General features: G+C 41.8%; 1 protein-coding gene across 20 annotated transcripts in view; it reads left to right on the top strand.

The window, feature by feature from the left end:
* TACC2 (transforming acidic coiled-coil containing protein 2) overlaps nt 1–13,005 on the top strand; it is a 129,312-nt gene that overhangs the window by 95,920 nt on the left and 20,387 nt on the right. For 14 of the 20 annotated variants that reach the window (XM_063163073.1, XM_063163072.1, XM_063163057.1 and 11 more), the window contains 6 exons: nt 676–1,978; nt 5,081–5,116; nt 6,575–6,635; nt 7,695–7,902; nt 11,649–11,710; nt 12,526–12,641. In XM_063163073.1, coding sequence (XP_063019143.1) covers nt 676–1,978; nt 5,081–5,116; nt 6,575–6,635; nt 7,695–7,902; nt 11,649–11,710; nt 12,526–12,641 — 1,786 coding nt within the window. The remainder of the gene's footprint in view (nt 1–675; nt 1,979–5,080; nt 5,117–6,574; nt 6,636–7,694; nt 7,903–11,648; nt 11,711–12,525; nt 12,642–13,005) is intronic. The other 6 variants (XM_063163070.1, XM_063163066.1, XM_063163061.1 and 3 more) reach the window with 3 other exon arrangements.

Raw genomic sequence — 13,005 nt, 5'->3', positions numbered from 1 at the left:
GAAGAATTTTCAACTGAAAATATTTGTGGAGTTCTCTAAATGACCTTTTTTTCTTTTACCTTTACCATAATTTATTTCATATCAAGTTCTCAATTATTCATGTCTTATTATAAACTTGTAATTATTGACTGCTTGGGGCAGACAGAGGAGCAGCATTGATGGGTTGTGGAGAGGAAGCCATTTTCCTCTGGGTAAATTGGTAAAAATAGCACATGGAGAACAAAACTTAAGGTCAGCATGTAGTTACTGAAGCACCAGTCAATTTACAGGAGATTTACTTCATAAGAGCTCTGACACAATTGTGTGACCTCTTTATAGTAGTAGAAAATGGGAGTAAAAAAGTGCTTTATGTGCAGTTTTTCTGGTATTGGCACTATTTAGTGTATTATGATAATATCCATCTCTACAAGTGGTAGTTTAGAGGGGGTGCTTTAGAGGCTATTGCAAATACATATTTTGGTTTTTTGTGAAACTTGCCTTGAATCCTGTTCCGGGGAGAACAGATCTATTTTTTCCCTAATCTGGTTCATATATTGGAAAATCACTTTGGTTTGCTAATTTGTATGATTTTTAATGCCTTTTGCTTGTAGTAATATTAGATTGCAATGAAACCTCCTAAGCCCCAGTTGTGATGAGGTGTTTGAAGTGCCCTGATTTTTCTGTTTGCCCCCACAGGGCTGTGTGCTGAAGCTGAGCCCGTAACCGATGTGTCACACAGCGAGCCAGTTCAGGAGAGCCCCTTCCGTCCCCCCTGCCACTCCTTCTCCACTGTCTTCGACGAGGACAAGCCCATAGCCAGCAGTGGAACCTACAACTTGGATTTTGATAACATTGAGCTGGTTGATTCTCTCCATGCCTTAGGACCGAGCTCTGCAGAGCCCAAGAATCGTGACCCCAAAGCAAATGTCCGGAGAAAATCCACGGATTCGGTCCCAGTGTCCAAATCCACGTTGTCTCGATCCCTCAGCCTGCAGGCCAGCGATTTTGATGGAGCATCTTACCTTGGCAACAGTGAGACATTAGCACCCTCAGCAGATGCCTACGGTACTGGCTCCAGCAGCGCTTCCAGTACCCTCAAGAGAACAAAAAAACCCAGACCAGCTTCCTTAAAAAAGAAGCAGTCGGCCAAAAAACCTCTGGATGCTCCACTGGTGAAGGAAACCCCACAAGAACCGCCCGAGCTTGGCCAAGCAGCTTGTGAGGACAAAGCACCTGAGGTGAAGGCTGACTCAGCAAAGCCTGAATGTACTGAACCTTCCAAAATCTCTGCTGAGAAAGAGGAGGCCCCGTCTGTGCCTGAAGGGTCCGAGCCCTCGGATCTGGACCGTTTGGAAGGGGTTGGTGCGTTCGGCTCCGGAGGCAGCAAGGTGCAGAACTCCCCCCCTGGCAGCAGGAAAACGCTGCCTCTAACCACGGCCCCCGAGGCTGTGGAGGTGACTCCGCCAGACACCGGGGGACAGGAGGACCCTCCCATCAAAGCAGTGAGGCTGGAGTTTGACTATTCCGAGGAGAAAGGGGGGAGTGAAGAGCAGCAGGAGAGCGCTCCTCCTCCTAAAAAAGCAGGGAAAAAGCCTGGTGCTAAAATGCCGCTCCGGAGGCCAAAGACTAAAAAGGCGGTGGAGAAGCTTGACAATGCTCCCACCACCCCGACCAAGTCGCCCACTGATCCAAACGAAATCCCCATCACTAAAGGCTCTTACACTTTTGATATCGACAAGTGGGACGATCCCAATTTTAACCCCTTCTCGTCCAGTTCAAAAATGCAGGAGTCTCCCAAACTGCCTCAACAAACGTACAGCTTCGAGCCGGACGTGTGTGAGGACTCCATTGATCCTTTCAAGACTTCTTCTAAGATTGCCAGCTCGCCTTCCAAATCTCCAGCTTCCTTTGAGATACCAGCCAGTGCCAACGAAACAAATGGGACAGAAGGAGACAGCCTGAACAAACCTGCCAAGAAGAAGAAGACGCCATTAAAAACGTAAGTTAAAGGGCAAAGATGTTTCTAGAATAGAAGCAGCGCATCCCTTAGCAAAGTTACACAGGATTTATAGCTGAATAGAGAGAGGGAGGTCACTTTGGGTGTTGGTGGCCACAACTGGAGCCATGCTGAGCTCTTCCTGCGCTCAACCTGCTTCCTCAATAATTTGGTATTTCCAGAACTGCCAAGCCACATTAGGCAACTGCATTTTTCAAGTCTTTGGGCTCAGCATAGTTCTGAACCTGGTTAAATTTTATCAGTTATATACCCAATTTTATTGGTTATGTACCCAATTTTATCAGTTATATACCCAATTTTGTTGGTTATGTACCCAATTTTATCAGTTCTGTACCCAATTTTCTGTGACCTCGTTCTGGGAAGTTGATGCTGTTTAAGATGATCAAAGTAATCACACCAGCACAACTATTTTATGAATCATTGTTTTTGAGCGTGGGATGTGAAATAGTGACAGTGAAAGGCAGTGTCAATCTCGTACTGCAAGCAGCAGGAAGATGGTTTCATCTAGTGACTTATGGTATTTAAAAGAAAATTGCATGGAGCAGAAGAGTGGAGTATGGAAATAAATACATTTTTTAAAAATATGTACACTACTAAGAGATGTGAAAAAATTCCTTTTTATGAAAAAGCTCACAATTGTGCAGAGTTTAAAATGTCCAAAACTACTATATGTTAGGGAAATATCCAGCTTTTAGACATGGGTGACAAATTCCAGGATAAATATTCTATGTTGCTGTTAGATATTTGGTTAAAAACCCCTATGGCTGGTTGCTGATTTGCATGTTGCTTTATCTACACAGATATGGTTATTTTGAGTTGGTGACCACTGAGTTTAAGTGTCCCATATATCTGAAATTTATCTCCTGCGTATATCTGTAAGAAAGTATCTCAGTTCGTGTTCCTTTATGGTTTAAATGTCTCAGCTGACTAACAAACATGGGAGCAAATTTTTTAAATGCCAATTTAAGATAAGAAGATAACGTGGTTAATGTAAAGCAGTACAAAAGCTGATCTCCTGTACAGGGTGAGATGGAGATTATTCAGATTTTTCTGAATAGCCTCCTGCCTTCTAAGCTTGTAATTCAAGTCCCCTGTCAGATTTGAGGAAGCTTGTGCCTTTATTTTATTTTGTTTCTAGGGGTGTTTCTGACTTATTGATAGTTTAGTTTTGTAGTTGAGTTGTTTTCTTTGGGAGAGGAGCCTGGTTTTTCTGGTGTTGCTACATTTTGAGGTTTACCTGAAATTTAGTGGTAAATGCCATTTCTCCATGCCTGCAGTCCAAACTGATTTGGTCCAAACCAAGAAGATTTAAAAGTCTGACGGCAAGGGAGGAACAATTTGAATGTTACTGGGGATGTGCAGAGGGAAATTTTAATATCACCAGATCTTTAAGATTTTGCAGCCAGCCAGAGTGTCCTTGTGTCTTCCAGTAGCTGGAGCTGACAGACCCCCAGAGTGGCCTCTTGGGTTCTCCCATCTGCTTTGAATACTGGAAAGAATTCCAAAGTTATTAATTTAGGGGGAAAATGAGTTTACAGAGAGTTTACTAAGCCACTTTACTAAGTCCTTGAGAAAATCCATCACAGGAGAATTCTGTCTTGGAATCACAAAGTTCAGTGCTGGTGTTTATCAGGGTGGGGAGGTGAAGCTCCCCCAGCTCAGGGCTCACAAGTTCTTGGGTCAGGAGGGCTGCAGCAATTCCCAGCCCGTGCTTGGCTCTGCTTTCACTGGTTGTGTTGTGTATTTCTCACTGCAGCCCTGTAACCTACTTTTGCAAATGATTTTTTTTTTTTTTTTACAAAGATGAAGCTGAATATTAATAACCCATTGCAGCCTGCAGCTGTGGTACTTTCTAGAAGAAAATTACCTTCAGGGTTGAGAGGGGATGCCAGGGTAGGCAGTGGCAGGAGGTTTTATTAGCCCTGTTGAGGGGTGTAGAAAAATCAAACCTTGTTTGGAAGCAAGTTCCTCATGTGGAAAGGCAGTGAGTTCTAGATTAGAGTGAAGAAGCCAGGCATGAGTTCAAGCCTTTGCTGAGCTTGTACTGCCTTGAATCTGAGCCATGTGCTCTGTCTAACATGTGCTAAATCAGTAAAAATAATCAATTTTTGTTCTTGAATGAAACTGCAAGAATTTAAGCGCTGACCTCCCTATGAAAAATGAGGATTTTACAAGGGATGTGAGCTCGACACAAACTGCTCTCATCTCCCCGAGTGCTGAGCTGCTTGGAGACAATCTCACTGCTCAGGTGATGCTGAGCAGGAGCAGCTGATGCCTCCCCAGAGCCAGCTCACAGTGATGAGTAAAAATAAGTGGTTTGTAGAGATATTGCTTGTGCAGGCATTGCTCTGGCAGCCCTTGGATGGCTGGAGGCTGTTTGGAAATGGAAGGTGCCAGCTGTCATGAGCATTGCACATGAGGAGAGATGAGCAGAAGCTGCCAAGCTTATAAGTAAATGAAAACTTCTCTTAGTTTAAGATGTTTGGCAAGGTTTGGTTCTGCTTTGGGGGTAACTAATTTGCTGTGTTAGAACACCAGGTTAGGTTTTGGAGAGAACCAAACCAGCTGAGATTTAAAGAAATGTCATTTTCTATCCTGACCTGGGTCAGTGGCTTGAAATGGTCAAGTGGCTTTTTCTGTGCTGTCACAACACATCAGCCAACATGACAGAACCTGGTATAACTGTGCCCTCTCCTTAGGCTTAGCTGCCATTCAAGAACAGTTTTGCATCTCATATAATAACAAATACTGTGCTCTGAAAAGCAAGCAGGTGGCCTCCATCAGGGCAGGCAAGGACAGTTAGTGTGTTGAGAGGAATTAACTTCAGGTGTCAGCTTTGAAAAATGTGTTTTGTGAGATGAAAACGTTTTAAAAGTATAACATTGAACTAGAAAACATTGAAGGACTTGATGAATATTTTTATTTTCTCCTTGTGTATTTCAAAATAAAAAGTAGGGGTTAAGATTATACAGGTAGAAAATCTGCATGATCAGATTGCCTTAACACATTAACAGTATTTGTAGGTTAATCTTTTTTGTCAGTTCCTTCTGTCTGTCTCTCTTTTCTTTGTCTTCTTTGTCTTAGGATGGTAGAAGATGTGATGTCTGTATGTTCTCTGTTGTAAGTAATTCTAAGCTAACAATTCAAATTTCCTCTTTGATTTATGGGCTTTTTAATTTTACTTATTTATTTTGCAGCATGATCAGTTATTATTCAGCATGCAGCTTTTATGTTAATGATTTCACTTCACTTGCACATATGAAAGCTATTTTAAGTAAGATGCCTGACTGTGATTGAGTTTGCCTCATTATCTGTTGCCTATCAAAGAAGATCCTCATTTAAAACCTATAGAAATTTTGTATCCTTGAGCTAAAATGTGGAAGTTTTATTTCTACCACTGAACAACATTGTGCAATCAATTCCTTGTAAATACTACATAAAACGCTTATCTTTCTTGAAGGAAAAAGTTATCCTAATTAATTCTGTCATCATAACTGGATAATTAATGGCATTGAACACACCAATATTCAGCTGCCCAATTTATTTTCCTCTCTAGATGTGGCATTGATTTACCCTCTGCCCATGGAAAGCCACCATTAGAATTTCTGGTGTCAGCCTTGCCGTCATTGATCAGGGACGAGCTGGTGGGCTCAGTAATTTTTGCCACTGCATCTCAGTTCAAACATAAAGTCTTTATCAGTGAGTTTGCTAGAGTATTTTTCTCCCTTTTGTAGCTAGTAACATCAATAGTTTTGAATAACTCCAGCAATGTGCATCAAGAAAATAGACAAATAATTAGTTTATTCTTGGTTAGAAAATATTTTTAGCCAATTATGAGTAAAGGCAACATTAATAATTATATACCATCATGACATAATTTATATTCTTCATTCATTTTGCTTGACTGAAACCTGTGGGGTTTTGGAGGGCTACAATGTCTGTGCTCCTTCTGCACTGTGAGGTGTCAGGGGAACTGGAAGCAGAATTGCCATATTTCTTGGTTTATTTGTTTTTAAAAAGGCCTGTTCTGCCCATTTGTAATGACACAGCTCATTCTTGCATCTGGGGAGCAGCATCTGCCTCAGATGGTTTTATATAGTTCATCTAAAGCAAACCAGGTTTTTTCTTCCTGGTTTTTGGGGTCATTGGAGCCCAAGTTTATCCCAGTTTGAATTCTCAGGTGAAGGTGTGGGTTAGACCTAATTTTGGGATGTGAAACTGAAGCAGACAGAAGCTGAATCATTTCCACAGGGCCCTGGAGGGAGCCTGTGGTGGAGCAGGGATTTGAATTGCAGCTGAATTTGAAATGCAGCCTGCTCTGTGAATGTGTCAGGAGCTAGCATGAAAAATATGGCAATCCTGCTGCTCTCAGCTTTGGAGGGATGGAGGCCTGTTCCAAATGCATGACAAAATATGTACCCATGGCATGGTTCTCTGTGGTGCTGCTTCCAAATGGATGGGATTTTAATGCAGAAGGGCTTACAGAGGTTGCATTGTCTGTGGCTGTCTCTTGCTAAGTGTGAAATGACCTGATTCTTGCTGCTGTTACCATATTAACAGTTTGAACTTTATTTTCAGTGATACATTTAGGGTGAAAAAATCACCAAAAAGATCTCCACTATCTGATCCTCCTTCTCAGGTAAATTGCTGCCTTATTTTGATGCATGTAATTTGTGTCCTTGAAGGGATTAAAAGAAGGAAATTTTATTAATTTAATTAGAATTGTATGTTTAATAACAGAAGGTATTTTTGTTGTAGACCTGTAGTTTCAGTAATAGAGGAGATTTTTGTAAAAAATGTGCATAAGTCCCAAGTATAGGACATTAGGCTATTACCATAAAGGCTATTACCATTTGTCCTCTAAATACAATATATAGTAGATCTAGTATTTTCTCTGGGAATTCCAGCTAGAGTATTAGCTAATGTACTTTGGGAAGTCCTCTGTTAAGATGGAGCAAGGATATGAGTAAATATCTTCAGTCTGAAAAACAAGACCATCACTATCCACCGTGGAATTTTTAGATTAGGAAGTAAGAAACTAAATGCATCAAATTGGTGGGTTGGAAGGGAAATAGAAATAAACCAAGTGGGCTGATCTCCCAGGAGCATGTGCTTGGATAGCTTGATTCCATGTTGTAAAATGCTGGCAGGTGGTTTTCTTGGAAGAGAAGTTGACAAAAGCTGCTCTTGCACAGAGGCCTGACTGCTTTGATGTGGCACACAGCTCCTTCCATGCTGCTGCTCCTCTTCCTGCTCTCCATCCTGCCCTTTTGTTTGTGCTGCTTGGCAGTGTAGAAGTGAAGAGAGGGGAAAGGGTTCGTGACCTCGTGGCCCTGCAAGGGTTTGCTCCTATGAAGGAAGCCTGAAAAGTCAGTTTTGATAGTCAGGGATTTCAGTGGTGGGTGATGTGTGCCACTTGTGTCAAGTGCATAACAGATTTTAACAGCTCTGGATCTTCTTTCCTCCCTGTTATCAAAGCAGCTTTGCAATGCAAGTGTTTATCATCAAAGAGCTGAGTTATACTGGGAAAACTTGCTGCTGGTAGAGTCAGTATTTTCCATTAAGTATTTTATACAGCACTGCAGCAGAGATTATGGAATTAAAGAGATGGCTCTGGTGGTGCAGGGGAATTCAGAGATGGAGCTGTTCCATGTGTTAGTGAAAGATAATGGAATTAACTGGCTCTTGTTTGCTGCAGGATCCCACTCCACTGCCAACTCCAGAAACACCTCCTGTCATCTCCACGGTGGTTCACGCCACGGATGAGGAGAAGCTGGCATCCTCTGTGACGGGGCAGAAATGGACCTGCATGACTGTGGACCTGAACACGGACAAGCAGGACTACCCTCAGCCCTCTGACCTGTCCACCTTTGTCAATGAGACCAAGTTCAGCTCTCCCACAGAGGGTACTGCTCCAGCCAGGGGGGTTTGCTGAGAGACAGGGCTTGCTTTGGCCAGGGATGTTCTCTGCTGAATGCAGACTCTTACTAGGGAACCCTAAAAATGGTGCTGTGCTCTCTGGGCCATTCTGGGGAGCATGGCAATTATGGGGAGCTGAATGTAAAACCCCAACAGTCCAGCCTTGAGTTTTCAGGGAAGAAAAGATACTTAAAGGGAAATGAGAGGGCCTTCAGAGAAAGGTTTTGTTTCCTTGTGTTTGTTTGTTTCCTTTGTGATTGATTGTTCTTCTCTGTGAGCAGTGTGTTCTCTCTACTGGAGAATGGGGAGTGATACTGCTCCAGAGTCACTGAACTACTGATTCTGCCTGAGCCTGTTCCTTAACCTGCATGGGGAAAGGTCCCATGTTAAAATTCTGCTCAAATCTTCTGTATTGCAGTAATACCCATACCATGCTATCTCTCTTCCAGCTTCCCGGGCTCCAAGTATCTTCATGCATAAAAGTGTCCAGGATATCCCCTCTATAAGATAGTTGCCATTCATATTTCCAGATAAAATTCCCTACTAGGTCAACTATAAAAGTTTTTTCCTTCCATACTTTCCTATAAGCAGCTGGGAGCTAAAGCTGGAAGTTTCTGTTTAGAGAACTGTCATTCCAGGTCTGTGAAATTTGGAAGGGACAGAATTAAGAAAATTTGTGTGTGGCCTTCCTTGGGGCTACCAGAGGGAATTCTGCTTTGCAACATCTGCTCCAAAGGCAGATGTTCAGCTTTGTGGGTGGGAAACATGTTTGAGTTTAACTTGGCTTAAACTTTTTCTTCTTGATTAGAATTCATTTTTTCCCCCCAGCCTTTCAGTCCCTGTCTCAATCTACTATTAAATCTACTTTCTGCCATTTTAGGCTGGGTCTAAATTTGTGCCTGATTAAAAACTTTTAGGTCAAGGTGTTTGACATCAAAAAGCAACAACAGTCACAGTGCTTTTGTTGATATGCACATGCTTGCATGCCCTGGGCTTTTCTGAAATCTCTTGAGTATTCTAAACAGATAAGTATTGCAGTCTGGATGAATTCATTTGTCTTTATTGTCAAATCATAAATTTTAGACATTGACTTCCCTGTATTTGAATTTTAAAAAATAACTTAAAAAACACTTTTTATAAAATAATCTCCCCTAAATCTGGGAAGATGAAAACTATATGAAAGAAAATGGAACAAAAGACTAGTGAAAGACACTCTGAAACAATCATTTTAGCTTTCAAAGTGGGTAGAAGAAAGTGAGCAAAGCTCCTAATTAAATGGTAATTGTCTTGTCTCATGTGTGCTGCATGGTACAGTCAGGGTTTCAGATTACACACTCATTATAGTCAACAATGCTTCTGCTTTTCATATCTCTTAAAAATAATAATTTTTTCTCTTTGACAGTCTTGCTCCTGCAGCTTTGAGAAATTTCTGAGTAATTTGAGGGCTGTTTCTCAGTGTAGATATTTTTACCTCTCCCAGACACCTGTGTGTTACCCTGTAACCTAACACTGCTTCTGTACAGATACAGCCCAGCTCCTGAGCCAGCCAGGGCATCCAGCCCTTATCTGTGTCAGGCACTGCCTGTAGCTGCTGCCATTTTCCTGTTGCACAGACCTGAAATAAGCTCTAATTATTAGCAGAAAATTCTGATGTAATCTTGCAGCTATTTGTAGGAGGAGTTGGAGGACATCACTTAGTAAGTCTGTTGTACGTGTTTATAAAAGATAATTATCTTGCTTAGTGGGATATCCTGGGCTTGTCTGATTTTGAATATACAGAGATAACTAGAGCCTAAGATTTTGGAGGGGAGGTGATGTCTGAGAGGAGAGAGAGAGAGGGATTGTGCTGGAGACTCCTGAGAGCAGTGAGACGAAACAAACTGCGTTTAGCCAGCCGCGTTATTCCTTTTGTTTCTACTTGGGCTGTTTCCATCTGTGTCCTGCCTGGTTTTTGGTTGGTTTTTTTTTTGTCAGCAGTGAAGTTAAATGTGCGTTGTCCCAGCAGTCAGTTTGGATTGGGATTGCAGGGCTGCTGGCAGTGCTGCAGGCAGGTGGAGGATCCCTGTGGCTGTGCCAGCAGAGGACAGTGCCGGAGCGTCTGCTGCCCCTGAGGCTGCCTGGACACTCAGGGCTGCTCTCTCTGGAGCATAAAGCTGCTCCATGAATGCTCCTGAAGCACCTCAGTGGGCTGTCTGTGCATAAATGGGGTACAGAGAGGCAGTTTCTAAACACTTGCTGCTCTTACCTGGGATTTCAGGCTTTCTCCTGCAGTTCAGCTCCTCGCAGAGGGTTTGAATTCATCCTTCCAGTTTGGGTTTTGCTTTCGCTGGGAAAAGAAGTGAATGAGAAAGGCTGTTGCTGGTATCTGACACCAGGAGGTTGTCCATCTTGCCTGGCTCCTTATTACCATTAAAAACATGTGGTGCTAGGAATTTCAACGTGAGGAGCCTGCTATTACAGCTTTTCTCTTCACTTACAGATTTTACTGTGAACATTCCCAACCAGCACTGAGGGCTTGTGGCTCCTCCTCTTCAGTGGTCGTTTGACAAAATGTGTAGTTTGTGGAATTAAAGTCCTTGTGCAGTGTTTTTTATTACTAAAAAAGCAAATCAAGCATTGTAACATGACATTGAACCCTCTAAAACTTTCTTCATCAACAAATCAGGCTAGAGATTCTCTTCAGGATTGTTTGTTTTTAAAAATCAAACATTTTAATGGTGGTTATCATCTTCTTAATGCAAGCTCTATTTTTCGAAAGCTGCCCAAATCCAGAAGGATTTTAGCACATGATTTTATGATAATGCAAATGCTAGTGTGCATTTCCTTAGCATTTATTTGGAGTGGGAATCAAATTATGCAAGGGGTTTATTGGATTAAATCATGGAAACAGAACAAAGCACAGCATTTGGACAAATTAATTATGCATTTAATTTTAAATTAAGTTGTCATTGTAGGAAGTTTGCTTTTATTTGAGTGCAGGAGGATATGATCTCTTTTCCTGTGTTAGATTTGTCTGCTTCTGTATCAACTACTGCGTGACCACAGACTGGGGAGAAATGCTGGTTATCCCCCCCAGTGTAACTGGGAGATTAGAAGCAGAGAAGCAGTAAAGATTTGCATTTTTATTAAATTTTAGACTTAGGGTTCTTTATAAATCTTCTTGCCTTAGACTCTTTCTCTGAAAACAAAATGTGAGAACAGCCCCATAAGCTGGGCTGGTGCCTCACTCCTGGTTCATAAGCACTCAGGTATTTTAGGTTCCTTTTTCTTCAGTGATAGCCCAGTAGTTGTTCTGAATTAAGAGCGTGGTAAACATGAAAAAATAGAAATTTTTTTTTCTCAACAGCTGTTAAAATATGTTTAAAAGAAATTGGCATCAGCATTGCCATTTATTGAAAAAATGTGTTTTCTGTGATAACATGATAGGGGAAAGTTGCCTGTACTCTGAAATTACTCTGAAACCTTCTCAATATTCTGGTCCCTGGGGCAAATTAAAAAGCTGATTTTTTTTCTGGCAAACTGATTTTGCTGAAATGTGTCAGGTTCATTGTTGAAAATGAGTGAATATTAACACCTTTTACTTTCTCTCTGTATAATCTATTTTTAATATGTCATTGGAAAGTATTGAGCAGAGTGGGAGTGGCCCCTGTCAATGAGAAGATCTCTCATTTACTTCTGAAAAAAAATCATGTCATGGCATGTATTAACACCTCTTTTTTTGTTTCTGTTGCAGAATTGGAATATGGCAACTCATATGAAATAGAATATATGGAGAAAATAGGCTCCTCTGTGCCTGTAAGTTCTCACCTCTATTTCCATTCATTTGCATTCCCCTGTCAGAATATACTACCCTGGTAATGCCCTCAGCCTCACCACCCTTTAAATTAATCATAATGTGCCTGCAGCAGATTTGCAAAGCCAGTTCCTTGAAATTGGCATAACTGGGGTAAATTGCCTGTGCTTTGTTGTCCTGTGTCCTGTAGAGCTTGTTCCATTTCATGTTTTTATTTCTAAGCTAGCATCATAGTAGTTTTCTCTGGAGATTCAAAGCCAATCAGTATTTCCAGCAGTTCAGAGTGCAGAGCTGTCTACACCAACTGCTGAACTCTTTAAGAAATGGGGAGTAAAAGTTTGAAGAAGCTGGAGGGAATCAGGAGAGAAACAGAATTAGTGTGAGGTCTGGAATGCTGCACTGTACATTATCACTTTTTTCACCTTTTTAATAATGGATTTCATAACCTGACTGGATCCAATGAGGGGATATCCCCTGGGGACATTAGGAAAATCACTCAGGTGGTGCTTAAAGCAATGGGAATATTCAGTGGATGTTTTAGTAACACCCTCAGCCAAGGGGTGCCTCCTGCCTGACAGAACCAGAGATCTGATTAACCCCAAACTGGGAGAAGAAGAGCCACTACAAAGAGTGAACAGTTTAGGTTTTGTCCTTCGATGGTTTCTTCCTGGGAGCATCCATCTCAGTATCAGCATTACAACCCTGTATTATTAGTTTTCTGTCAACTCATTTGCTCACTAAAGGCTTCAGTGACCTGAATTATCTTTAATGGAGAATGGTTGAATTGCTTAATGAGTTTCTCTTTCCCTGTGGCCAGCAGGATGACAGCACCCAGAAGAAGCAGTCCTTGTACCTGATGTTTGATGCCCAGCAGGAGAGCCCAGTGAAATCACCTCCCATCAGATTGTCTGATTCCACAACTCCCTGCTCAGGGTAGGTGACAGTGAGCAGTGCAGAGCTGTCAGGGGACTGGGTTCCCCTCAGAGCACACACACAGGAACTTCTTCCTCTCTCTGCCTCTGTGCTGCCAAGTTATTTGTTTAAAAATAGATCCCCATCTGTGTACACATATGATAGAGAACAGAGGGCAAAGAGACACAAGTTTCATGGTGGAATAAGGGCATGGATTTCTCCTTCACATTCTGACTAAATAATCACGGTGGCAACTGTTTTACTGAGTGGTGGCCTCCTACTTAAAGCTTTTTCCTCAGATACTGAGGTAATTTCCACATTAATCTAGAAATCTGTTAATTGCAGTTTTTCACTTGGTTTTCCCTGGATACATTTTCTGAACAAG

Source organism: Melospiza melodia, chromosome 9, assembly GCF_035770615.1.
Source record: "Melospiza melodia melodia isolate bMelMel2 chromosome 9, bMelMel2.pri, whole genome shotgun sequence".
Classification (NCBI taxonomy): Eukaryota; Metazoa; Chordata; class Aves; order Passeriformes; family Passerellidae; genus Melospiza; species Melospiza melodia.
This window is presented reverse-complemented; position numbering and strand designations above follow the sequence as displayed.